The sequence below is a fragment of the Rattus norvegicus genome, chromosome 8 (genome assembly GCF_021556685.1).
Source record: "Rattus norvegicus strain SHRSP/BbbUtx chromosome 8, alternate assembly SHRSP_T2T, whole genome shotgun sequence".
In the NCBI taxonomy this organism is placed as follows: Eukaryota; Metazoa; Chordata; class Mammalia; order Rodentia; family Muridae; genus Rattus; species Rattus norvegicus.
The window spans coordinates 27467501-27494746 of record NC_141541.1 but is presented as its reverse complement, the minus strand read 5'-3'; the positions used below and the strand labels follow the sequence as shown (position 1 = coordinate 27494746).

General features: G+C 42.9%; 1 protein-coding gene across 34 annotated transcripts in view; it reads right to left on the bottom strand.

Annotated features, from left to right (window-relative positions):
• The window catches only part of Bbs9 (Bardet-Biedl syndrome 9), a 423050-nt gene that overhangs the window by 191196 nt on the left and 204608 nt on the right, over positions 1-27246 (bottom strand). For 25 of the 34 annotated variants that reach the window (XM_087561778.1, XM_087561774.1, XM_087561752.1 and 22 more), the window contains 4 exons: positions 22529-22631; positions 20567-20671; positions 10331-10471; positions 6576-6671 (listed from right to left, as the gene is read on the bottom strand). In XM_087561778.1, coding sequence (XP_087417904.1) covers positions 6576-6671; positions 10331-10471; positions 20567-20671; positions 22529-22631 — 445 coding nt within the window. Of the gene's footprint in view, positions 1-6575; positions 6672-10330; positions 10472-18215; positions 18231-20566; positions 20672-22528; positions 22632-27246 lie in introns of all 34 variants that reach the window. The other 9 variants (XM_087561760.1, XM_087561742.1, XM_087561757.1 and 6 more) reach the window with 1 other exon arrangement.

Below are 27246 nucleotides of genomic sequence, written 5' to 3'. Positions count from 1 at the left end.
AACAGACTGAGCATCCTCAGGCAGCTAGGAAGAGGGTCTCCAAGCCCACCCCCACAGTGACACACTTCCTCCAACAAGGCCACACCTTCTAATAGTGCCACTCCCTGGGCCAAGCATGTACAAACGATCACATTCATGCATCACCTGACTATTTTATGGTCTTCTTAAAGATTTATAATTTTACTGCCATTCTATAGATTATCAATAGTTTTCAATAGTCATTCAAATAATAAGCTAGTTAAAAGCTAACTGTCGCCCTGGATAAGGAATGCACATTCCTAAGCACTGTGCACAAAAGTCTTGATCCTTAAGGTGGATGGCATGGCAAATGCTTCAGAGCAGAAGACGTCAGCCATGTGCTGGACTGAGAGAGGGTGAAGGAGAGCACCCCTAGATGGATCAACACGAAAGCCAGGGGCCAACTCTACACAGAGATACTTATAACCGAGGCTCAAGCCCAGGGCCTCACTCATACACACACTGGAAAGTGTACTAAGCTATATCTCAATTTATCTGTTCACTTTTTATTTTTGAGATAAGAGTCTTACTAGGTGTCCTAGCTGACCTCAAACAAACTCTGTAGCCAGTGCTAACCCTAAACCCCGATCCTCTTGCCTCAGATTCCTAAGGACCTGGAATCACAGGTCTGAGCCACGAAGGCCAAGCTCATACGCAGAGATCCAGGAGGCTTGGTAAAAAGTTTCAGTGCTAAGCTGGGAAGGATATTCAAAGCTAGCTTGGGCTACATGGTGGGTTCCAGATAAGCTTGTGTAACATAAAGAGACCCTATCTCAAAGCAAAACAAGATATCTGAACAGTATTATAAATGCGGAGGGCTTGAAGATGAAGAAGGGCAGTAGGGTTATGATGTGTATCTTTTCCTTTATCTGCTACATTACAAAAGCTTCCAAGCAGAAACAGACTTGGAAAGAAGCAAGAAAGAACTTACAGTTCAGGTATTATGACCAGGTGAGAGATAGCTGTGCTTTATGGAACAATCAAGTGCACTGTGAGAAGGAAAGCCGTACATTCACACGGCTTACTCTCTGAGACAACGCAGGGCCCAGTCCATCGCCACTGCAAATAAATAGCTTAGGCAACCTTCAGTTTCTCCCTGTACTCGGGGGGAAGACAGATCAGGTCATAAGGTCCTTAGGGACATGGAGGAGTGGTCGGACTTAGACATCATCTTTAGGCCACCAAATGTCAAAGCAATGAAAGTTAAGTGTACAGAGATGCTGCTCTGCAGAGTGAAGGGAAAGAAAAGCCCAGTCATAAGTAAAATTGCACGTGCCTGATAGGGACTCTATTGTGACGGTCACCGAATGACAGAGATGTAAGGTCAAGCACTCAAACATGCCTTATGTGTCACTGTATGGTTACTTCTCAGAGTTAACTTCTTTCTTACATGCATCAGCATACACAGGAGAAACAATAGACCTTTCTACAATGAAAACAGAACTGGGGTACAGTAAGATACATGGTTGTCTTCAATCAGCCTTTTTCTCAAATTAGCAAAAGGCGACAAGGAACAACGAGCCAAAGCCGCACGGCCCAGGTTTGGCCGTTAACCATGCCTAAGTGCTCACACCCCAAGTGTGCGATGTTTCACTTAAAGACTTTCCACACTGTATTTTATGGAAAGAGAAATGCACTTTTCTGTTTATAACTGAGGATAAAAGAGCTAGAGGTCTTTAAATGTGCCCTTAAAATACTAATAACCAAAGAGTTGCTAGAGTGAACATTCCGTTTGTTTATCTCCTCTCTTGCTTCCTGTAACAGTATTCAGTGGAAATAACCACTTCAGCTTCCAAGTAAAATAAATCCAGACAATGAGACCCCAGTCAGCTGCCTCCCCGACGCTACCAGCAGTGGAGAGAATGGTGTGCCTAATGAAGCAGACCACAGAACACCACAGCAGACTCCACTCATGCCAGCTCATCTGAACTCCATCAGTACCAGTGCCGTTTACATTAAATCAGAAGCAATGCACCCATATAATTATATCATTTGGGGAACTTTCAAGAGAAAAGAGCAGATGAGTGCTTTTAAACACAACGTTGGGAGGAAGAATATCAACAAGTTCATCAGATGTAAGTTTAAAATTAAAAATATGTAACTTCTTCAATATTAACAGAAACTGTGGAAGTACATCGAAACGTACTTTTCAAAATTCTTTTTGAAAGCTAGATTTGCATTATAGACAAATTGATGCCAAGAGAAGAAACTGCTAAATATTCACTAATGAATCACGATTCCCACAGTGCTCATTGGGCATGAGGTAGATATCAGATGAATTCAGATCCAGCCATCATAATCCCTAATTGCCCCTTAAAGTGTTGGCTTCGCTAAAGGACTATCATAGAACCCCTACCGCATGATGGTCCAGGAGCTCAGGAAAATTCACTATGTCTAAACCACTTTCCTATCTGCCAACATTTGAAGATATCTTTACTACATCCTACACTGACCTTTACCTAATTCTCGAATTTATTCCTCAAGGTCTTTACAAAGCCTCCCATAGATTCTACTCTATGTGTCAGCACATCAACGTTTGATTGCTGGTTCTTCTTAACCGTTTGTCTCTCCCATTGTCATCCACTGGTTCTGCAGGGGATGTCCTAGCCTCATGTCTGCTAGTCCCTGGGTAGCAGACATCAAAGGCATACTCTGCAGAGATGGGCTGAAGCGAGACTCACACACCCCTTGCTTCAATGTACTTTAGTTAGCAAGTTTAAAGATCACGTGTGCTCTCTTCTGCAAAGTAAAAGGGACACCTTCAAGTGTGACTCATCTTTACATTCATATAAATGACTCTTCCACCATGTCCCAAAGCATGCTAATTAAAGTGGAGAAGCTTGGGACTTTCCAACTTGAGTTTATTCCATTCATTCCCTCTCTGAAGTGGTAAAATCAAGCAGAACATGGGAAGGCCCAGTGTGGTTTAGTCATTGTTTCCACTATTGAATGCCTGCTTAAATCTATACAAACGAATGTGAGTGTGTTTACTACTCTGTGCTCATTGCCAGCTTAGCAGGATGCAGACACCCAAGCTGAGATATGACTCCCTTCCATTTTGGAGGAAATGTTTCACTGTCCAATACCAACTGACGCTATTCAGTTTTATTGACTAGCTGGTCAGTCGGCTGGTTGAGGCTAGTCAGTTTTTGTTTGTTGATTTGCTTTGACACGGGATTTTGCTGGGTGCCATAGTTTCAGAAGCTCATGAAAGTCCTGGTGATACCTCTTGAGTGACCGAGATTATAGGATGTGCCACCACATCTGGAAAACAAGAAATGTTGATGAAGAGTTCATCATCCTAACTTACTTTTATTGGTAGCTTGCTTTTCCTTTTATGATCCATATGATATATCCTTGGTCCATAGTGCCCAAAATTTCACAGAGGCATGTAGATGTGGGCCTCTCTCACTTGAGGGCTGAAGATCAATCAGGCCTTTCTAGTTCCCTCACACTTGGTACGTCCTTTTTGTCTTCACTGACCATCTCTCTGGTTTAACCATCCATTTCTCCTAAAGAACACCTTGCATTTACAGACCCCCTCATTGGAAGAAACTGCAGTCTAGGACTAGGGAGATGGTTTGGCAGTAAAAAGGCTCACAACACAAGAGAATCTGAGTCAAAAATCCCCACAACCCAGGTAACTCCAAGTAGGGGTGGCAGCCCAGGGCAGAGCTGGGATCACTGAACGAGCTAAGCTGACTGGCAAGGCTAGTGGTACAGATGAATGCCAGGTTTGACTGAGAGACTCTGCCTCAAAGAGTAAGGTGGAGGAGTGCCTGGAGTTTCCGCACTCAAACACACATGTGTATGTACATGTGAACATTCGTAAATACAGCACACACATGTATGAAACAAGGAAAAAGCAGTGTGCCTTCTGTTTAACCTTTGCATGAGCCCTGATCTGCTCCCAGACTGCCACCGTCTGTCTGTCTCGCTGACTCACTACTCCTACAGCCTTACCACAGCCTTTGGTCCAGGGCTCCATTTCTTTCTCATCACATATCAGTTTGCTGTAATCTTTACATCTCTCATTAGCAATTTGGATCGGACAGGCCCATTCTACCATCACTCTCATAAACAAATTTTATCTCAAATTCTCCACTGTAAAATCCAAGAGCTGCTTTATTAATTGCATGGCTATAATAAATGAATCACTACTGGGAGAAAACCTGACATGACAACAGGTTTTGCTCTAAAATTCAAGGTCTGAATTTTCTGTGGACTCGGCACCTCCTGTTTCTTCCAGAATTTGCTTCTTGTTCGGAAGACACCAATACCAAGCCACTTTCTTCCTCAAACGTAGGTGGCATCAAAGCCCTGGGACCCGTCCATCAGAGTGTTTGTCCTCATGCAATCCTTCCCGTTACAAGGAGCGGGGGTACAGCTCAGTGATGAAGCATGGACTTAGCATGTACAAGGCCCTGCACTCAACCTTCAGAAAGAAAAGAGAAAAGTGTGTTCCATACAGCACATGTGATTATCAAGCAGGCTTCTAAAGGAAGTGAGTCAGAGGAATCTACAGAAACTCCCAGCCAAGAGCTGAAGACGGTTCCATGTGGCTTATGGATCGTGTGCCGAGAAGAAATGCTGTGTCCATCCCACATGCTGGAAATCTGGTAATCCAGATTTCTTCATATGAATGACCATTCTGTGCTTTTTACAAACATGAAAATGCCCGACAGGAGTCAGGCACAAGGGGACCAATACGCCGAGGGTGCAGAGAGGAGCAGCAATGTCTCCTTCAACGCCCACACTCATCGTCAGCACAGAGGCATCTCTAGGGCAGGAAACCATGCCACTAAGGTCAAAGGACCACCCAGCAATCAAGTGGCTCCCTCCCCCCCTGGCCTCAGTTCATGCATTCTTAGCTTTCTTGTGAATACAACTTCCTGTGTTCTGTCTGCCCACAGTGTGGCCCTGCCTGAGCAGAGCATACAGATGAGCAAAGTGGTTACACATCTGGGTGTTTGGTGATGTGCATGCAATAGGAAGGAGAAATGAAGTGCCCAAAGAGCCACTTTGCCTGAAGAGAACAACTAAAAATGCAAATGGATATCAATACACCCACTGACACAAAACGTATTTGCTGTTTAAATGGCTTCCTCTGAAGATTAACTACAAAGCGCTACCTACTGAGGTGGAGCAATGGCTCAGACATTAAGATCACTTGCTGCTATTGTAAAGGACATAGGTTCAGTTCCCTACACCCACACAGAAGCTCAAACCAACCCGTAACGTCAGATCCAGGGACAGAACCTCTTCTGGCCTCTGTGGTACCAGACATGGACATGGTACACGCACGCACGCACGCACGCACACGCACGCACACACACACACACACACACACACACACACACACAGAGACAGACTCACACACACACACACACACACACACACACATGCCCACACACACACAGAGAGAGAGAGATAGACACACACACACACACAGAGACAGGCAGACAGATAGATACACACACATACACAGAGACAGACACACACACACAGACACACACACACACACATATGTAGGCAAATGCTGATATACATATAAGAAAAGTTTATCTTAAAAATAATCAAGCACCATTGATTTAAATCAGAAAGATACTCAAAACTTCCAAAGGAAAGATTGGTGACAAATTTTTAGTTTAACCAGGGGATAAATTAAATAAAAAAATGCACCAGAATGATTCCAACATCCAAATGAAGAGTAGAGCTAAGCAAAGCCTGCCAGTCACGTGAGCCTGCACTTAGCGCCATGGTCAGAGCACTGAGAAATCTGTTAGGCCTTTAGACGTCATCTTAGGAACAGTCCATGTGCTGCCCAGGTAATGGCTGTAGTCATGACTCATCACAGAGACTGACAAAGTAGCAAACTGTCTTTCCCTCTTTGAAAGAACCTTTTACTTTGTGTGCTTTACTCTAGAATATCTCCTTACATTCTCCTTTATTTCATGAGTTAGCTATTGGCACACTCTAGAAGCCTATATGATCTTAGCAGTAGAAACATAGCCATGCTCATTGTCAGGAAACATGTTCCCGCTAACAACTTCTGGTTTCCAAGAAGATATCTTCATGTCTCATTCCGTTACTGCAAGGCAGCCCAGCCTGGCTGCAGGTGCACAGCATCCCAAGGGCAAGCCTCATTCTAAAGTTTTAGGATATTGTCTAAATTTTGCCGTGCTGGAGATCAAATCCAAGGAAAGTGCCCTATCATTAAGTTACATCCTTACCCACAAAACTGCAGAGCCTATCAGGCTCATTGGTTTAACACTATTGTTTAGATTACTTCCTTTTTAAAACTTGTTTAATCGTCATAATGGGTGTGACTTTGAGTTTTGTGGTTATATTATTACTCTGGGAGAGAGTGCAAGATAACAAGCTTTTCTGGGTACAGACTGGGGAGCACAGTATTTTGGGAGAAACACATCCTATACATGAGCCTCTGGCCTGTCACATCTGGCCAGACATCACCTTCATCCTCTGTGACGTCCTTGGTGTGATACAGTGCCCTAAGCTGAACTTTCCAGCGACAATAACAGCACGGTTTTACTTACGGGAAGTTCTGGAAGCAAGAAGAGTCACTCGAGAGCCTCCTAGGAGACGGAAGCCCATTACGTTCATTTGATCATCATCTGACGGGTTGGCAAAGTCTGCAAGAAAAGGGGGAAGGAACCTGTGCATAATTGCAGAGGAAGCACTGCTTTCAAACAGAAGCTCAACTGCAGAGGCTTCACACTGTTAATATTGGAAATGCACGTGTGAGCTGTGCGAGCTGATCTACAGCAGCTTCTAACACTGGAACTGCTGCCTCACGGCAGCACTCTACAATGATGTCCTTTTCGTTCTTATTCTTTTTCCACAGTGGAGTCCAGGTGTGTGGCTCAACAGTCACAGGATAAACTCAAGGGAAAACATCACTCTAGAAGGCAAAGGAAGGATCTCAGAATTGCAGACACCTAGGAAAAGGCCAATCCGACTTCAGAAAAAATCTCACTGGCCATGGTGGTACGTGCCGATAATCCCAGGATCAGCGCAGAAAGAACTTTGGTGTGAAGCCAGCCTACGCTACAGAGACTGTCCCCAAGAAGACGGGGGAGAGACTGAGATCAGCAGTAGCCACAGACAAAAGTACGAGAGTGTCAGAATAGATAACCTGGGTAAAACCTGAAATATTTAAAAAGTTTGTGTTTATATCTACACCAAAACTAAAACAAAACAAAAATGAACGGTCTGTATTGAAGGGTCCTAGAGACTGCATTCACTCTATACTAGACACTTCCCATATTATAAAGGCATTGCACCACAATAACACCATTATAAAATTATAATATCATTAAGTCCAAGCACACTTAGTTCATTTACCCTTCAAACACCATGGGTTTACCTCACTTGCAGCTGACTGTGCTCAAAAAATTTATATTCACTGGGTTGGGGAAAATCTTCTAACACAAAGTGTGGCCATTGAAGAAGTCAGCTTTACACTATATTTCAAACACTTTTGAGGTAGTCTTAACCTTTAACCTACCAACTTCACTTTCATGTCTTTATCCAAGAAATGGTCATAAATTTTACTTTTTGCAAGGGCATTATCACAAGAATATAATATAAAACATCTAAAAATAGAATATGAGTCAGATTATTTCATGGTGTCCGTCTGTAACGAAATACCATCCAATAATTAAAGCCATGAATGAAAATATCTGTGGACTACAAACATGTTCCTAACCAATATGGAAGAAAGTCTTTACGGGGTAAAGCTTGCAAACATCACTGTAGCTGCATCAGGGAAAGAAGAGACACAGACGTGTGCACTCCTGGATGGGAGAATTAGCAGCAGGTCCCTTGTGTGGACTGATCTAGATTTTTTAAACTTCTAAACTATTTGTGATAAAAGCTAAAATCATTTCACATGTGCCCTGCATTTCTTTGCAAAGAAGTAAATAAACAATTAGGGGTAGATTTAAAGCTATTTCTTTGATATGAAGCTCACTAATCTGTTTCTTTAGGTCGAATCTGTAGGTTTGACATAGCCATTGTATCTCATGTCAACGTAAAGGAGCCTTTATCACAGATGTTGTGAAATCTACTTTAAGCAACTGTATGATTCCATGATAGTGGAATACAATGGATAATGAACATGATCCATGCTCATTAAATTTAAAATGTATACGATCTTATGGAGAATATTTTTTAATTTGTCACTGAGTGTTGTTTCTAAAGCAGTAAAATGCTGACAGGGTTGTTATTCCTACAGTGTCAACAAGGCAGGCTCCAAGACAGTAGAAAAGTGGGCGCCACAAAGCTTTGTAAATACATAGCTTGAATTATAACTCTGGGTCAGGACCTATGACTGTACTCAGTCTCTAGGGCTTCTTGAAATCTAGCACTTAAACCTTATCAACAGCACTGGCAAATGTGTTACTACCGTTCAGCATCTAACTTCCAACAATGCCTCCATGGAAGTCAGTACAGTCCAGGGGATTAATCGATTCATGCAAGGCCCTGCGAGGCAAGTGGCCGTTACAATTTCACAGGCCAACTTTGTTACAGAAATGAGGAGAGGAAGAGACCGGAAAAAGGAAGAAAGTAACAGGGAGCAAAGCACAAAAAAATCACTGTGTGTGCACAAGCTCAATTCAAAACCAAGACTTGCAGGACTGTTCAAGGGAACAGAACACTTTAGAGATTTTGTTTTCCATAGTAACAAGTAAATAAAGATTTTAAAGCCTGTCTGGTGGCTGGGAGTGGGGATGAACGCCTTTAATCCCAGCACTCAGGAGGCAGAGGCAAGTGGATCGATCTCTCTGAGTTCTGAGTGGGTTAGGAGAGCCATGATTACAGGGTGAGACCCTGTCTCAAAGTAAACAAGCCCTGCTCTCCATGAATAACAAACAAAGCATTTTATATAACAACACAAAGGAGTGACTTCCTACAAACTTCTTAGACTTTGTGGGTCCTAAACCCTACTCCTCAAACACAAGAGTGAGGAGGCACTCCACAGTGAACAAGGCGAATTCTAATAGAGTACTTTTAAAAGCTGTTCAATGCTAAGGTTTTTTTTCTTTTGATTCAAGGTCATTACTAAGAAAGGGATAGATCTGAAGAGGAGCTGGAAAGGCTGTAGGAGCCTGAGGTGATGGGCGACTCCAAGGAAATAGTGCCTGATGTGCACATGAACTCATAGACTGTGGCTGCGTGCACAAGGCCGACACAGGCTCAAGCCACATGGGGTCCCAGTGCTAACAGGGGAGGTAGACATGAGCTTCCCACCCCAACCAAGAAACTATTTGCAACTTGTAACTGCTGGCAACGGCCACACCCAGTACCTGATGAGCACAAAGCTAACTCTGGTGAAAGTTGCTTAGGGTTTGGAGTGGGAGTGGGGGAGTGGGGGGGGGCAGGTTTGCAGGGGGAAGAAAGTAAGAATATCAAGTTACATGGTGGAGTGTTGGGATGGAGCAGGAAGAAAGTGGGAGAAGGAAAAATCATGATCAAAATATATTGTTTGAAAAAAAGTTAAAATAAAATAAGAAAAAAAGAGAGAGGGGTATATTCCAAACCTTGATTGCAAAGCTGTTTTACCTAATCAAAGCTGCAGTTCTCCTAGGGCTTTATTTCTTTGGAAGGTCTCACCCTCACCAATCACCCCAACCTACTCTATGGCCCTTAAGCCCAAGACAGGACAGAGCCATTTGCTCCTCCTCCAGGTGCCGTAGACAGAACAGCCATGAGGAACAGCCATCCAGGAGACAACCCTCAGAAGTTTCCAAAGGGTCTACAGCAGTGGTCCTGACCTGTGAGTGAAGACTGCTTTCAGGGTAGAGGGGGTCAGATGACTCTTCCACGGGTTCTAAGACCACTGGAAAACACAGCTCTATACATTAGAATTCGTAATTGTAACAAAGTTACAGTCATGAAGTGGCAACAGAAACAACTTTATGTTTGGGGTCACCACAACATGAGGAACTCTATTAAAGGGTCGCACAGCATTAAGAAGGTTGAGAACCACTATCTACAATAACACTCAACAATAAACACTTACATTTAGAAGCAAAACTTCCAACCTAGCAAGAAACATTTGATTCTTTTATATATGAACAATGAGGCAAAATGATTATAAAAATGGCAATTAAATATAAAAGGTGTATCTTACCATAACCTTACTCGCATAGACTGTGACCTATGAACGGGCGCATGAGACCAGAAGGATGCTAAGTGCTTCGGTGTCCTCACCGATCAGGTACTGATATTACCTATTCCCTGTGGAATCCCCATTTCTGAGCTCATGGCAGATGACTCCAAGTCCTACCTGGGAAGAGGCCCAGCAGACTGACGGGAGATTTATTGGTGTCAATGGTCAGTTTGTGGCTTGCAGTTTTTGAAGGTTGACCGGGGAGGCAAATTAGGTTCAGAGGAAGTCTAAATTTACATTGGATAACCCGAGGAATACCTGAAATTTAAAAAAAGAAAATGTAGATCTGAGTTTGACAAGTAATTTGGGAAGAAACAATGTGCAGTCCAAGCAGACGCCCTAGCAAGCTTGCCGCCTGCCACCTGCTCAGCTTAGGTCACGGAACTCACATGCACTACCCGGGGTCAGATTCTAGTAGGAAAAAGAGAGGGAAAGGGAGAGGGGAGGGAGGAAATATACGCAAATAAGAAGAAATAAGAAACATTATACTGAGTAAGGTAACCCAGAAAGACAATCCCCACACTTTCTCTCACTGGTGGCCCCTAGCCCCGAACCTTTCGATGTAAGTCCCCAACCTGAAGTAAGTGAAGAGACAAGGGACAGGGAAAGGCCATGGGGTGTCGGGGGGGGGGGGGGGCTGGGGCTCTAGAAGAAGAAGCAGCAGACAGAGTCACTACAAAGGGAGAAACGGCAAAACAGAAGGAAGACTTACCTGGGTGGGGGTAACAGAGAGAGGAAAGGAGAGTAAATAACACTAAGGATGCTTTAAAGAGCCATAGAGAATTATGCCATTCTATGTTCAATTAAAAATACATACAATATGGGTATGCATAAATACTTTTAATAGAAGTTACTCCAGCTGTGGTAACAAATGCTCACCACAAAATGGACTATCAAAACTCTGGCATGAGAAGGAAGCTTCCTTTCAGGTCATTGGTCACAGTACCCCAGACACACACACACACACACACACACACACACACACACACACACACACACACCGTATAGTCTATTAGCATTGCCCTGATCAGCTCCCAGACAGAGGACCTGGGAGAATCGAGCAGGAACTAACCAAGAAGGCTTCTCCCTGAGAACTGGTCTTATAGTTTGGGAAAGAGCAACGCATGCTACCAAGGGAGAAGAGCCATCAAGACTCCTACCCGGGTCTAAGGCCTGAGAGCCACGACGACCAGACTAGACAGATATTCTGAAAGACACAATAGAGGTATTCTATCCTGGGGCAATCAACAACCATCTAACTGGGCTCAGCCGGAAAGAATTCATGCCTGGAACTAGAAAATGAACCCGTGCCCGGTAAGGCCATGGAGTCTAGAGAACCTATGGCTGCCATGTTTGTAAACCAGTGTAATTTATAACTGCACTCTAAACACTCATCCTTATATCCACAGGTAAGTGTAGCTCTCACCTCACTCAGGGAAGCTCCCCTTTGCAGCAGAGAAAGACATTAGGGAAAGCCAGTACTTGTGAAAACACAAAGCTGAACACTGGCTGCCTGTCCCCAGTTGATATACCGACAATCAATCCCTACAGCTCAGACTTCATCACAGAAGAGGGAGTAGAAAGACTGTGAGAGCCAAGGGCCAGGACGTCTGCTGCAAGACAGTCTTCTTTAAGAAGAGGAAACCAAGCAGAGGGGGCTGGGAAGAGGTGGACCTGGGAGGAGAGGGGGAATAATTCTCAAACTTATTTTAAGTTGCTTTTCTGACTTTTACAGAGCATGAAACTAAATTTATAAGGTTATTTATAAAAATCTAAAGATCAGTACTTTAACATTAAGTTTGCTCTCCTTTCAGTCTATGATTCTGATGGGAACAAAAACATAGACATCTGTATCTTAGTGAAGCACTGTACAGAAACGGAAAACTCAAAATGTCTGCTGTGCTTGGTGGGCTCACTCCCTGATTCTCCATTTCTCTGCAGCAGAGCCAGTGAGAACTCAAAAGTAGTACAAACAGAAGCAGTTAAAATATGGCTACGTGACCCAAGCAGGAGCCTTGAAATTAGAACTATATTTTGTCAAGATGACTGAGTTGTCTTAATCCCATTGAAGACGGATGGGCTTGTCTGTCTCCTTTCCAGTCAGGACAGTGAGGGCATCACTGGTGCTGAGTCTCCTGATGGGAATTAAATGGGGTTTCTGATCGTGTGGGGCATTACCTGTCATTCTCCTCAACGTAATCTATTACCCATCATCTCCTACCTAGCTCAGGTTTTGTTCATAACCAACAGATGTTAAATCCACTTCTGGAATCCTAGATGTAAACTATACCTGGTGTTTCTTCAGAAAGGTCCCTAAGTATCACTTGCTGATGGTCTGTGAGGATATTAGGGGCATATGCATTTGTACTTAATAATGAGGAAATGTTTTGAGTCAAAATATTATGGTAACACGATCTAAGATACTTTCCAAGCCACAGCTCTCAATTCCACCACACACATAAAAAAATTACAAAGTGCTCCTTTTCTAACTTTAAGGAAATTTCCATATATTACACGGATCCTCAGATTATGAAAATGAAGTCATGAGCAGGATTCTATTCTAATACATAGGTTACAGCCCGGGCTGATAGACAGAGTGTGGAAAGGACAAAGCTTGCTTCTATCTCTTTAACTTTAAATGAACAGGACAACAAAAACGTTTTGCCTCTGCTTGGTCTATACACAAAGGAAGCAACCGAATCCATACTTTCAAATAAATCTTAAGTTAACCATTCAAACGAATCTTCTTCAAACCCGGTACCTGGCTTCTACACCGTTTGTACCAGGCACATGGACTTGTGATTTAACGGTTAGGAATGACCAACAACGCTGTCTTTATATTAAACTAAAGAAACTGGTGAGAATATAGGGTTCAGAATGAAAACAAACTAAAGAGATGGCTCTGTGGATAAGAGCACTGGCTACTTCTTCCAGAGGACCTGGTTCAATTCCCAGCACACTGACCATGACTGCAGTCCCAGGGAGTCTGACGCCCTCTTCCAGCCTCTGCAGGTACTGCATGCATGTGGTGCACATGCTACACACATGCATGTGGTACACACACACACTGAGGCAAAACACCCATACACAAAACACAAAAATGGAAAAACACAAAAACGCAAGTATTTTTAAAACAGAAAAAGAAATGAAAACACGCAGGCAGTACTAACTAGCTCAGTAGGGAAGATGCAGTATAACAGAATTCACATGTCACTGGCCCGGGACAGTGACCCTCCAGGGCAAGGTCTGCAGGAGCTAGGGTTTGTAAAATGTCTCCAGAATTTCTGTCTTACTCTGGGAACTATGAGCCTGTTCCATAGGACATCTGGAAAACATTATTTGGACCGTCGTGACACTCTTACTTAAGAAATTGATTATAGCTACTTTTTAAATAGTAACAACTCGAAATATTTTGCCACTAAGAAAAAAATGATTTTTTTTTATTGAGAAACTAGATGTGAAGGGTTATATATGCTCGGCCCAGGGAGTGGCACTATTAGAAGGTGTGGCTCCGTTAAAGTGGGTGAGTCACTGTGTGCGTGGGCTTTAAGACCCTTATCCTAGCTGCCTGGAAGCCTGTATTCTGCTGGCAGCCTTCATATGAAGATGTAGAACTCTCAGCTCCTCCTGCACCATGCCTGCCTGGATGCTGCCATGTTCCTGCCTTGATGATAAAGGACTGAACCTCTGAACCTATAAGCCAGCCCTTACTAAATGTTGTCCTTATAAGAGTTGCCTTGGTCATGGTGTCTGTTCACAGCAGTAAAACCCATCATATACTTTGTTCTCTGGTTAAGTCTCATGAAAAGCATTTTAAACAAGCATAGCAAGCTGAGAAAGGGAAACTATAAAATATATGGTTCTAATATTAAAGGGGTCAGTTAATATCTAAGATGCTAGATTAACAAGATGATGCTTATGGAAGAAAATTAGAATGCTGCTACCATGTAGCACTCCAGTCCACTCCAGTCCAAGCAAAGCCCACTCACTATGATAACAATCTCTAGTGCTCAGTTAGACAGGAACATCTTCCTGTCAGAGGTGTGTTTTCCCTGAGATATGTACAGTAGCAAATCTGGCTCCCGATTAATTATTCTTCAGGCTACAAATGTATCAAAGAATCTGGAGTTAAAGGCTCATAGAGGGGACAAGTGTGCGTGTGTGTGTCTGTCTGTCTGTGTGTGTGTCTATCTGTTTGTCTCTGTGTGTGTGTGTCTGTCTGTCTATCTGTCTCTGTGTGTGTGTGTGTGCGTGTGCGTGTGCGTGTGTACACATGCTTGTAATAGAGAAGAAAACTGGAGCTGTAGAAACAGTTCCATGGTTAAGAGAACTTGCTGCTCTTCTAGAGGACCTGTGTTTGACTTGCAGCACTCCATGATGAGTCACATCCTTTGTTACTCCAGTTGCTGGGGAGAGGGTTGATCTCCTCTTATGGCCTCCTTGGGCACTAGGCACAGGCATACACACTTAGAAGCAGGAAAGAAACAATACTATAAAATAAACTTCCTTTAAGGAAAGAATAGCATCTATTCCTGGGCCTTTCAAGCCTTGTGTTGTGGCACCACTGTAACCCAGAGTTGGAACTCAGAGGCAGAGGATAAGAAGTTTAAGGTCATCCTTAATTACACAGCAACTTTGAGACTAGCCTGGGCTACATGGAACCTTGCTTCAAGAAAATGAGAAAAATTAAAGATATGGTCAGTGTTGTTCTTGGAGCAGTTTTGATTCTGTTAAGTAAGGCTAATTGGTCCTGTTTCTGTACCATCAGGGACACTTCCTCTATGTTGCTGGGAAAACTGCCAGTAGAGCTGGCTGGTTGAGCTCTGGCTGGTTGAGCTCTGGCTGGTTGAGCTCTGGCTGGTTGAGCTCTGGCTGGTTCAGCCCTGGCTGGTTCAGCTCTGGCTGGTTCAGCTCTGGCTGGTTCAGCTCTGGCTGGATGAGCTCTGGCTGGTTGAGCTCTGGCTGGTTCAGCCCTGGCTGGTTCAGCTCTGGCTGGTTCAGCTAGGAGAACAGAGTGTTCATCACTCACTGGCTCTGACAGCAATCTAGTCACTCACCAGTCTGACTTTGCTATACAGCATATTGAATCTTTAAGCAAATATACTCACGTCTCTTTCCCAAGCTTCCCCTCCATAACCTACTAGAGGAAATGGATGGTGGCAACCACTACAATGTAACTAATCACAAAATCATTTGTTAACCAGAGAGGAATTTTATATCAAAACCACCCTGAATGAACAATTTTTCCAATATAAAGATTGTAATTACCCCTGGCTTACACACCAGCCCAGGACCACTTTCAAACAGGAAGCCAAAATATGCTTGAAAAAGAAAAAGGGCCGTGTGTGTGTGTGTGTGTGTGTGTGTGTGTGTGTGTGTGTGTGTGTGCTTGTGTCTGTGTGTACACATATACAGGAGGAAGACAGCCATATCTACACATCACCCTTCTATAGAAGGCCTGCAAAGTCTCTCTGAAAGTGCTGGAGTAACTCCTTACTGCAAACAAGAAGCCTGGAGCAGCAGCTCTGTTGGTCGCCAGGGCTTCCGGAACCTTCCAGGAGTGGCTGGCCACAGATCATCTCATCTGCAGCCATGTTTTCCTCTGCCCACGGAACGGAACTTCAGTGCAGAAACAGTGGAAGCTAACTCTTGTGGGACCACATAAAGCCTCACCTCCTGCTTCTCTGATGCCTGAGAGCAGAGGTACTTATCTGCAACCCAGCCTGAAGGAACCAGGACACCTCAATGGATCTGTCTTTGCAGCAGGAGGCCTGTGGAGGGCAAGGTCTGAGTGGCAGGAGATTGGACTTTTTTACTACTAGATACAGCTGACATTTTTAATTCCATTCCCTCATGTGTACTGAGAGTTAAAACCATGTCAAAAATTATTTAAAATCATTGTTGCCTGTGCATTAAAGTGTGAAAATTTTCGTGTTTTCTACTTCTGGCACTATCTGAGCTGGACTACGAAAGGGGTTAAACATCTTTCAGCAACAACCTTAATGGACTCTATTAAACTTAACTGCTTGAAGAATGTGGTAGGATACAAAACTTAAAATTAAAATTGTACCAGCTACATACACTGTTGAGAATTAGAATTTAAGTAATATTAGTTTTTCATCAACTTCATCTTATCAAGTTTCATGTTACTAAGCTGCAAATCTACACTATTACTAATTAAGACATTTCTCATATATATATGCTTAGCTTCAGCTCTCATGAGACCCTAACTGCATCACCGTCTAGGTCCGGTGAGTGTCGGGTAGTGGTGCTTGCCTTCCTGCACTAGGGAGGCAAGGCTGGCAGACCTTTGGAGCTCCCCTGGTCTACAGAGTGAGTTCTAGAACAGCCTTGCCTGAACAGTGAGTTCCAGGACAGACAGGGCCATCTAGAGAGACCCTGTCTCAAAATATAAGAAAAAACGAAAGGGAGCAAAGAGGACAGTGTGAGCAAACACTGCAGGTTTAATGGTGGGTTAGTTATTTCTACTTAATTAAAACTAGTTATGAATATTATTATATAAAATTTGTCTTAGAAGGTATCTTTAATAAAGATAACCAAATAGATTAAATCTACATATCTAAAGGGAAGAGTACATTAAGAGATACTTGAATGCCTAGTGTGTACCCTGACACTGTGCAATTCAAACACGAGTCACACATTTCTATCCTTAAAGCTCACACCGATTGGAAAACCTAAGAAACAAACTCAAACTGAGGTATGTGGGATGATGTCATTATGCAGGTCAAGGCAAGTACAAGATAGAACGAGGCCTATAATTGGATGAGAAGGAAGCATGGGCGGGAGAAAAGTTGAAGGAGGAGGAGAAGACTGGAATGAGAAGGCAGAGAGAACATGGAGGCTGACGTTAAGATTCCACTCTGTGTATTTACAGGTTGTTGTGAATATTCTTAAGCGATGGATGTGTACAGGGCTTTGTATGTTTAGGTGGGCAATTATATCTTATCAATTGGATCAGAGGTTATTGTGTTGTGTGTTCTTTCTTGTAGTGATTTAAGTTTAAGAGAGTGTGTGGCAGCTAGAGACACTGGGCCGCCACAGAGTTGGGATGTGTGTTTCTGGCATGATGACAGCCTGCCTTGGGAACTGGATGGGTAGAGAGATGGCTGCCAGGCTCAGAAGGAAGTCATCAGCAGTGTGATATGGGATGGAGCAGAGCGGGTGAGAGGCTTTGCTGACTGAGATTAAGATATCTACCAGATATCTTGGGTCACTGCGGTGTTGGGCCTAGTGACAAGACAGCATTTTATTTTTTATAGTTTTACAGCCACAGAGGTATGCGTGTCCTGTGGCAAAATGAGATACAGCACTAACCAGGTCGGTCCTCTGTGGCCAGACCATTCATCCAGAACTTCTGGGTGAGGCAAGGCATAGTTGTATAATAGTGCACACAGGACTCTTACAAGACACAAAGGTTGGTCTGCTTGAGGATGTGAAAGAATATTTAAAATTAACTGACATGTACTTTATAATTCCTTATTCTTTAATTGAAGTAAAATGCTAATGACTTTCAGCAAAAATCTGCCAATGTTTCTGATGTTTCTCAAAAAAGGCACAATGGGTCTGGAGAGATGGCTCAGCAGTTAAGAGCACAAGCTCTTCTTCCCAAGGCCAGGCAGCTCACTCCTCCCTAACTGCAGCTGCAAGGGATGCCAGCCCTCTTCTGGACTCCAGGGTGCCTGCACCCACACATGCACACACAACCAACAGCCTCACATACGCACACATAATTAAAAATAAAGTGAATCTGTTTTAGAAAGTCATCCTAGTCCAATCCTTCACCTCAAATGTAATGATAACCCTCTAAAAATAGGCACACTTCCCTTCATAACAAGACTAAGACATTCACCTCACTTTGAAGGAGTCCGTTACGCAGTAAGCATATGTAATGGGTTCATTTGTGGTATAATGCCATTGAGTTTAGCAATAATAATTTTATTTTACCCTGGAAATTCATTTTTCCCTTTATCTTTTAACTTACCATCAGGATTTCGATCTATCCGTTAGAAGCAATGCAAAGGAAGGGAGAGAATGAACACAAACTAATTATCTGTGGCAAGGCTGCAACACAAGCTTGATACATATCTGTTTGAAATGCAATTTAAACTTTCAAAGATTCTGCCACACTTCCCTCTGAGAAAACAAAAGCCTTATTTGAAGAGCAAGCCCCAAGTAAATGAAATTCAACAGTGTATTTATTTACACCTCTGTTCTCAAAACTCTGAGAATGTTACTCCAGTGTAAATATGCCTTTAAAAAGTTCAGTATTGGGGCCGGGGATTTAGCTCAGTGGTAGAGCGCTTGCCTAGCAAGCGCAAGGCCCTGGGTTCGGTCCCCAGCTCCGAAAAAAAAAAAAAAGTTCAGTATGCGACTGGCAAGAAGAACATAAGTGAAAGTCGAGTGTTAGGATTTCCAGAAGGTGCCCCGAGATAACTGGAGAAGATACTGCACTGGAGTGAGTTCCTGTGGGGTTTCCAGCTGCCTTTGCTCTTGTTTTACATACCTTTCATGTTATTTTATAATTAACTTTGAGCCAAATAGTCTCTAGACCTCTCCTTTACCAATAATTTAGGATATTTTAAATTCTATACACCAGCAAGTAAATGTGGCCTTAGTCACAGGGACACTGGCTGGTGACACGGGATTAAAATGCATTTTTAATGTACTGTCCACAAGGCATTAGCCACTGCTTTTTAAATTTATTTTCTAGTATCATTACTTGTCCTTGAATATTAATGAAGGAACCATGCAAGTTAAGACATCAGACATTTCTGTAACTGACCAATGCAGTGACTGGTTCCTCAGACGTTAAGATAAAGGATTGAGAGGCAGCAGGCAAATGGTTCTTATTTATGTGGCTCAGGACTCAGAGAATCCCAATCAAAACCTCAACAGGGTTTTCAGAGATCACCAAAAGGTCTCTCATCCCTCAACCCTTCATCCAGTTTTCACTTTTCATGAGATCAAACCTGTCCAAACATAAAGATGATTGGTTACATAGCCCTGATTTGAAAATCTGAGTAACAGATAAAGTGATCACTTCTGAGCAAAATAAAATATTGAGACCATTGAAGTCTAAATAATTCACAAAGCAGATAAAACTAGAGTTTTAAAACATACACCTAAGTTACAAAATTATATCAGAGCATCAGAAATTGCCGATGGATAAACAAGAAGACTCACCAAAGGAAAAACAGAGACTGGGGAAGCTCAGTTGGCAACATTGAACGTAAAAGCAGAAAGACTTTCTTCTTTTAAACTATTCACCCTTTAAGCTGGAAAAGTAAGCCTTAAAAGAAAACTGTAGGGGTTGGGGATTTAGCTCAGTGGTAGAGTGCTTGCCTAGCAAGCACAAGGCCCTGGGTTTAGTCCCCAGCTCCAAAGAAAAAAAAAAAAAGAAAACTGTCCAAAATGGTTTCAAAACACAAATATGAAATTGTTGTGACAGTTGACGACCAGCTTTGCTACACTGAAATGGCATTGCTACATTCCTACATGGAAACACTTTTCAACTGAGACCACTGACTTTATATTCTAACCAACAACTGGCATCAACTGTTGCTGGGAGATAATCGCCACACAGGAAAGGAAAAGAGTATCACACCAAAATCCACCACGTTCAAAACTCTAACAAGCTACTACTCCCTCCTAGACTACAGACACCTAACAATGCCTACTAAGTACAATCTAATGATATCTAACAATTTGCATGCTGATTTTAAAAATAAAAATTTGGGACTGGAGAGATGGCTCAGTGGTTAGGAGCACTGACTGCTCTTCCAGAGGCCCTGAGTTCAAATCCCAGCAACCACATGGTGGCTCACGACCAACTGTAATGGGATCTGATGCTCTCTTCTGTCTGAAGACAGCTACAGTGTACTTATATATAATAAATAAATCTTTAAAAATAAAAATTTTAAATCTTAAACTAAAAAGAAAGCACTGACTTGAAGTCCAGACGAAAAAATGTTACAGACCCGTTCTCAAACACTCTAACATGAAAGTAGGGTTTGTTTAGTAGGCTAAGAACTATCTAAGATTGAATAATGATTTAATGTTATAGGAACCTTTGTGTTCTCCCTAATTCGTATTAGGATTTGTGGTTTAAATAAATGAAGTCTGATCTAGAGAGCATTTTTCTAGCGCTAATAAAATACTTGCTATGGAGGGAAAGGAGAGGACCGTACCCACAGAAACCAGGCGACACACTTGCCAGCACCACAGTTCCTGGGAGTCATTCACAGTAGAAGGGAACATCCTTAAACACAGTCACTTAGCTTCCAGCCACAATAATTTAAACTTGGTTATGAAGTTGCAAATCACCATGCTTACCTGTTGCTCTGGAGTATGAAACAACAGCATTTCCTTCTAATTCGGACGGTGTATAAGTTTTCTTCAGGTACACAGAGAATGTTACGATGCTGGTCATGTCTGGTGCTACAGGGAACATGAAAGTCATACATATATTACACAACTGGGGCAATTATTAATTAAACTTTGTGCAGCATCTACTATGTGTCGGGTATTTCAGTAAGCACTTTGAGCAGCCTCTCTTACAGTCATCGCAGAGATGCTGTAAGGTAGGCAGACACCATTATCACCTCCACTGTGTAACTGTGAAGGGACCAGACTACAGAGGTAAGAACCAAGGTGACAACACTGTTATGGGCCAGGAACGGACTCTACACGTGGTATCTAGTCCTCAACCCTGCATCTCTTCACCTGCGTCAACAGACAGAGAAAACAGGGGCAACACAAAGGCGCCAGAAAGCCTGCGGCGGCTACAGAGAAGTCTGAATGGGATGGGACGTGGATGGCACACTAACATGTCATTGGAGACTGACAGTGCTGCTGCCCAGGGTTGGAGCACACAGGGCCTCTGGAGTTTAACCAGAACAATTTTCAGAATGTTTCAGAAGGATTACCAGAACAAGAAGGCTCAGAAGGCAAAGGCATTGCTGTCACGCCCAAAACCTGAGTCCTAAGTCCGGGGTTTACATGGTAGAAGGAAAGAACTCGCTCTTGCAAGTTCTCCTCTAAACTATGGCAAGTACAAATTCATATGTATATTTATGGGAATACAAGATAAATGTTAAAAATTAAAATAACAATGTGAAAAAGAAAATTTAAAAAATAAAAATTTTAAAACTCGTGAAGAAAGACAAATTAGAAATATTGCTTAAAATAGAAAGGAAGCCAGACATGGAGGCATACACCTTGACATATATCCCAGCCTTCTAAGAGTTCAAGAACAGTCTGATCTACACAGTTAGTTCTAGGACAGCCAGAGCTATACAGAGAGAACCTGTCTTAAAACAAAACAAGAAAGAAAGAAAGAAAGAGAGAGAGAGAGAGAGGGAGGGAGGGAGGGAGGGAGGGAGGGAGGGAGAGAGAGAGAGAGAGAGAAAAGGAGAGGAGAGGAGAGGAGAGGAGAGGAGAGGAGAGGAGAGGAGAGGAGAGGAGAGGAGAGGAGAGGAGAGGGAGGGATAGAGAGGGGAGGGAGGGAGACGGGGGATTTAAAGCTAACCAAGACACCATGTTAACTGGACCAACAACTAACAACTGTAAGTGTTTCGAGTGGGATTCTATACAAAGAGCCCTTAATAATTGCCATTGTATGACATGTTTAGCATTTTATACCTTACTATATTCTTTATAGTTTCATTTTCTAATTACGCTTTCCAAACAATCCTGTCAGATGTTATTATTCTCTATTTACCAGTTAAAAGAGCTACTAAAACAGGTCACCCAAATCATGCGTCGAGTACTGTAGGAGACAGAGTTCAAACTTGGGCCCAGTCCCAAGCCAGGTTCTATCTGCAAATGTTACTGGGGAAAATTAGAGAAAGACTTCCAGGGCCATGGACGTAACTCGGTTGGTACAGTTCTTACCTGATACGAATGAAACTTCAATCCCTGGCAGCTCACACACATACACAGAGAGAGGGAGAGAGAGAGAGAGACAGAGACAGAGAGACAGAGACAGAGACAGAGACAGAGAGACAGAAAGACAGACAGAGACGGAGAGACAGAGAGAGCCTTCCAAATTATAGTATTTGAATACAATAAATAGATACAGCTAGTTACGGAATTTACTTAGAAATTTATAATCTAAAAATTATTCATTAAATAACCCTACTTACTACGTGGAGAAGAAATAACAGTGAAATAATGCAAGTGTTTTCCAGGAAGATGTCAGAGCTGCTACTTAGAAATGAAATGCAGCCCTGAGATAAGCGCACTGTTAGAGCACCCCACGCCACAGGAAAGGCCAGTACAGGACAAGAAGCTTACCCACAAAGTCAAAGGTAAACTGATCGCAAGTCAATTGTAATGGCGGCTGCACGTACACTGACAGCTTGACCTTCTGCAGCACCACTTGATTCTGCAGGGTAATCTAAAGACACAGAAATTATTAATAATATACCATTTCGCCTTAATCACATTGATAAACTATTAAGATCAACTAAAGATCGTTAACAAATAAGTTAGGAAACCCGGTAAAACACAGTAGCTGTTGTACAACAGTCACAGCAGAACATTCGCAGTAGCCGAAGAGTAGCAATGAGGCCAACACTCACCCTGGTGACAAACAGAGCGGGGTCTACACCACAAATTATATTCAGCAAAAAGAAAAGAAGCTGGCACATACACTATGAAAACTATTAAACTAAGTTAAAAACAGACTAACCACAAGGAATCGTCACATCGAGTATAATTCTATTTACACAAAATGCATAGGCCTCATCCCCTGCAAAGCCCAGAAACTACCTCAGAAGAGGGAGCAGAAATACTTTAAAGCCCAGGCTGGGAGACTGAGATCAAACAGTGACTTTGGACCTGGCCAGGGCACTGCACCCATGAACTCATGGCAGTCGTGGTTGGTGCATAAGACCTGACTAAGATTAAGCCAGTCCACCATCCAGCATGGAGGAGAAAGGGTTCACAGGCTCTACCCCTGCTGAGGGGAAACTGACAGCTGCTGACTTCTAAGGCAGGGAGAGACAGTTTTTTGGGAGGGGTGTGGCTTCATACCATGAATATATGGTCAACGCAAACTGAACTCGTTAATTTATAAAAAACAAAGGCAACAGAAATTGTGGGTGGGCAACAGGTCATCGAGGTGTTAAAAAGGACAAGAGCTTAATATGATCAACTATACTGTACACGCTTCCCCAATTACTATAATGAAAATGTATGTACCTATATGTTACACAGAGGAAGCCCATTGTGAAACGCCCCCAAGAAAAACACCTTATTTAAATTTCAATACAGTAAATAGAACAGGTGCCTCTGTGAAAATTATATACATTAGCAGCTGCTGCAGAATGAAAAAGATAAAGAATGACAATTAAATAGCTACTGTCATTTCTTTTAAAAGGATAAAGATGGTCTACAGTTAGATGGGGTGTGGCTGCAGATGTGCAAAGATGCTACCCATTGCTGTGAGCTGCTTAACTGTATACAGTGACCCTCAGTGTCCGAGAGAGAACGTCTTCTCGCCTGCTGAAGAACTGCCCGGCATGACCATGTTTGTTCTCTCCTTATACGCAGGTGCACTGGCGTGGATTAGTTACCTTACCTAGAATCAATATACTTATCTTTACGAAGGGCAATTCCTCACTTATATGGACTTACAGCTCTAGGGCATATCACAGCTCTACATTTTCTTCTGATCACAGAAATATGACGACATAAGCAGTCCTAGACAGCATCAAAGAAGGTGTTAACTACACACTCCTGAGGGATCAAAATTCCAAAAACCCACCATCTGACTTAGCAGTGCCAAGAACTCCTTCCCCTGTAAGAACCAGAAGGTAAGGTCTGTGGGATGTAGTTTTCCGGGAAGCTGAGGAGTGCCGATGCAGGAAGCCCGGATACTGCCTCACTCTCTCCTGAAGAGGAGTGTCGGTAGCAATATCAGCCTGGGCATCTTCACTGGGTGCACTGCCACAGTGTCAGTGACTGTATCAAATAATGAACAGCTTGCTGCCTTGCACTGGACATCTTGTCTCCGTGGTTTTGATCTCCTGAAGGTTTCAGCCACTTGGAACTGTCTATTTCAGAGGACTTTGTCTAACTATTAGCAGACAGTCAATGAGCACTCTAGACAGGGTCACTCGGAATATCTAGAGGCAGACTCAAGTGCTGAGTCTCACCTCCTTGGGTGGTCCTTATCTGCAACCTGGGATCAGCAGTTGGTTGAAAATGAACCTTCTATGTGCTTCCTTCACACAGAGCAGTTCAGTCTGGTTACGATGCTATTACATGAGGGAGACACATGCGCTATTAACTGACATAATGCGATTATGTCTTCATTATGATGAAACCTATGCTGATCTTCAGGAAACTGTGTGCATCATCTGTCTCTCAGCTACACAAATATATTAGTGTAAACTATACCAAGGTGTATAGTTTACTACGAACATTATATACATACATTACAGTCAATAAATGCTATATATTGATTCTAAGTGATGCATTCTAGACAACCTACAAGTAATCCAAACAAGAATGTTTTGAGATAAAAAGTAATGTTTTAAGAGAAAATTATTGAAGCAAATACATACAGCAAACAGCAAATAAACAAACAACATGCCCTTAGATGTTACTGCTAATCCACGTGGAACCTGGTACTCCAAAAACACAACTTCCTCCGTAACATCTGGCCATTTGGGCAAAACCGCCAAGGTGATTGTGGCAAGGGAAAGCTGAGGAAAGCGTATACATAAGCTTCCTTCAGACAGCTGGCTGGGCCAGTAAATTAACAGGACACAATTAAGTATTCTTCTATTAACAATATCATAATGTTGTCTGCATCCATAGAATTAAATACAATCGCTTTCTACACTCATAAAGCATGCTTGTGAGTGAGTGGCTTCTGTGTCTGATCTCACCACATCTCCACAGCCCTGTGGAATAACTACCCTGCATTCTAAAGTCAGAAACCCACAGCTCAGAGAGTCCAGTGCTTCCTCCGAAGGCACCGACTGAAGGAAAGAGAAGTGTAATGAACTGCTGCCGGCCCAACCCGGGGTGCAGGCCTTGGCACGGCAGCGTTTAAATCACAAGTAGCTTTGTAAGTGAAGGGTTCCCTGTTCTACACTTTAGAACTGAGGCTCAGAGCAAGGAAACATGCTGGACTCCGCTGAGGCGGTGGGCACTAGAGGGCTGAAAACCGCCTCAGGAGCATCTGGTAAGCACGAGGAGGAAAGCCCTGTAGTAATAACAAACTGCTCGGAAAGTGGCAGACATCCCGACTCTACCGGAGTCAAGATGGCGGCTTAGACAGCAATCACAGTCTACATTGTTACAGGAAGGGTGGGCACACGGGCTTAGATGAACAAACACGATAGCTCCCACATCAGATTTATTGAATCCAACAATGGTCTAGGCACTTTCAAAGCACAAATCAAAGAGATATGACAAAAATAACTACAGTAACAAAGAATAGTTGTTTTTGAGCCAAAAAGTGAATTAAAGACTTGGCTAAATCATAAACCTCGTATTTTAAAAGGAAAATAATTGCAGAATATTAAGGAGAAAATATAAAATGTTAATATAAGAATTTTTCCATGCCATTTTCTGATTCTAAAGGAATAAAATATAATCCTTAGGAAACATAATACCAAGTGTTTACCCTAGGTATATAAATATGACCGCCTGGCCAGGTATGGGCGAGCGCTCTGCCTGTGCCTGGAACAGATGGCCATGCATCATGCACACACACTCGAGGTAGCCACATCTTCATTCACTTGGAACGGATGGAAAAATTTTCTCAATTAACTGGATTTATTATGATGGAAACTTTCATGCTATGTATCTTGGCGGCTGCTGTTATAAAAGGCATAAGGAGAGATTTACAGCAGAAGTTTGCAGAGAGACTGTCAGACAGGACCTGAAACCCATCAGGTCTGTGTGTAAGTCCGGCCCATGCCATGACCACGCACATCATGGTCTCTCTTCCTCTGTTATCATGGCAATGAAAAGAAGAGCTGTGACCAAGCCTTGGCCCATATAGGGATGGAGGGGAATCTCTCAGAAGTTGTGTCATCTCGTTAGGGTGGCTGGTATAAATAAAAGCCTAGGAAGTGTGGGAGGGAAAGGTGAGCTCAGTAATGTCAACACCTCCTGTTTGATGGGGGGGTGGGGATATATACAGTGTTATCTGGTTTATGTACAAGACTTCCTTTTATAATATACCATGAGATCCTTGACTTCTCCATGACCGTGTGTGAATGATAACATTACACAGGTCTAAAACAGCTCCCTACTCGAAGCACAGACCACTCCCCCACCTCTGCAGTTACTTTCCTAAGTGTTTGATTCCTTGCCATTAGTGCCTTTCCAGAAGGGTCTGTGACTGGGGAGGGGTAGGGAGGCTGGAGAAAGACCACCCTTGTTTCCAGTGGCAAGAGTCCAAAAAAATTAGCTTAGGAAACTGGTCTAAGATTGGGCTCCCTTCAGCTTCAAGCACAGAGCTCCACACTTGGGCCACCCGCTGGGCCAGTGTAAGCGAACACAATTGGTAAAGCCGAGGCCCTTGTCAAGCTTCTCCAAGGACAGCAACCTATAATCTGAGCAAACAGAAAGTCTGTCCAAGTTTTGACTAAGTGAATCGCCAAGATCCACAACTTCTCCTGGCTTCCAAGTCGGGACAGTGATAAATATTTTCAGCTTAATAACGTGCTGACTGATCACCACACTAAGTGCCTTAAGAACATTCCAGATTTGAGTTCTAGCTCTAACACCCTACAGTGATGAGACTGAAACTCTCAGCCGAACCGCACCACTCCCTCAGGTTCTATTTTTCCAGGACTATCGGTTTGTTGTTATGCTACTTTACAGCTCCTCCATTTCCTGTTTTCTTGCCATAAATGCATCTGTTTAAAGCTAATGTCATAGCAGATAAGTGCCTGAGAATCCTTTTGAACATATACATAACCATAATAAAAGAGTGATTTTCTTAATATATGTATACTTCTCTGATATCCCTTCACAATCCAACTCTG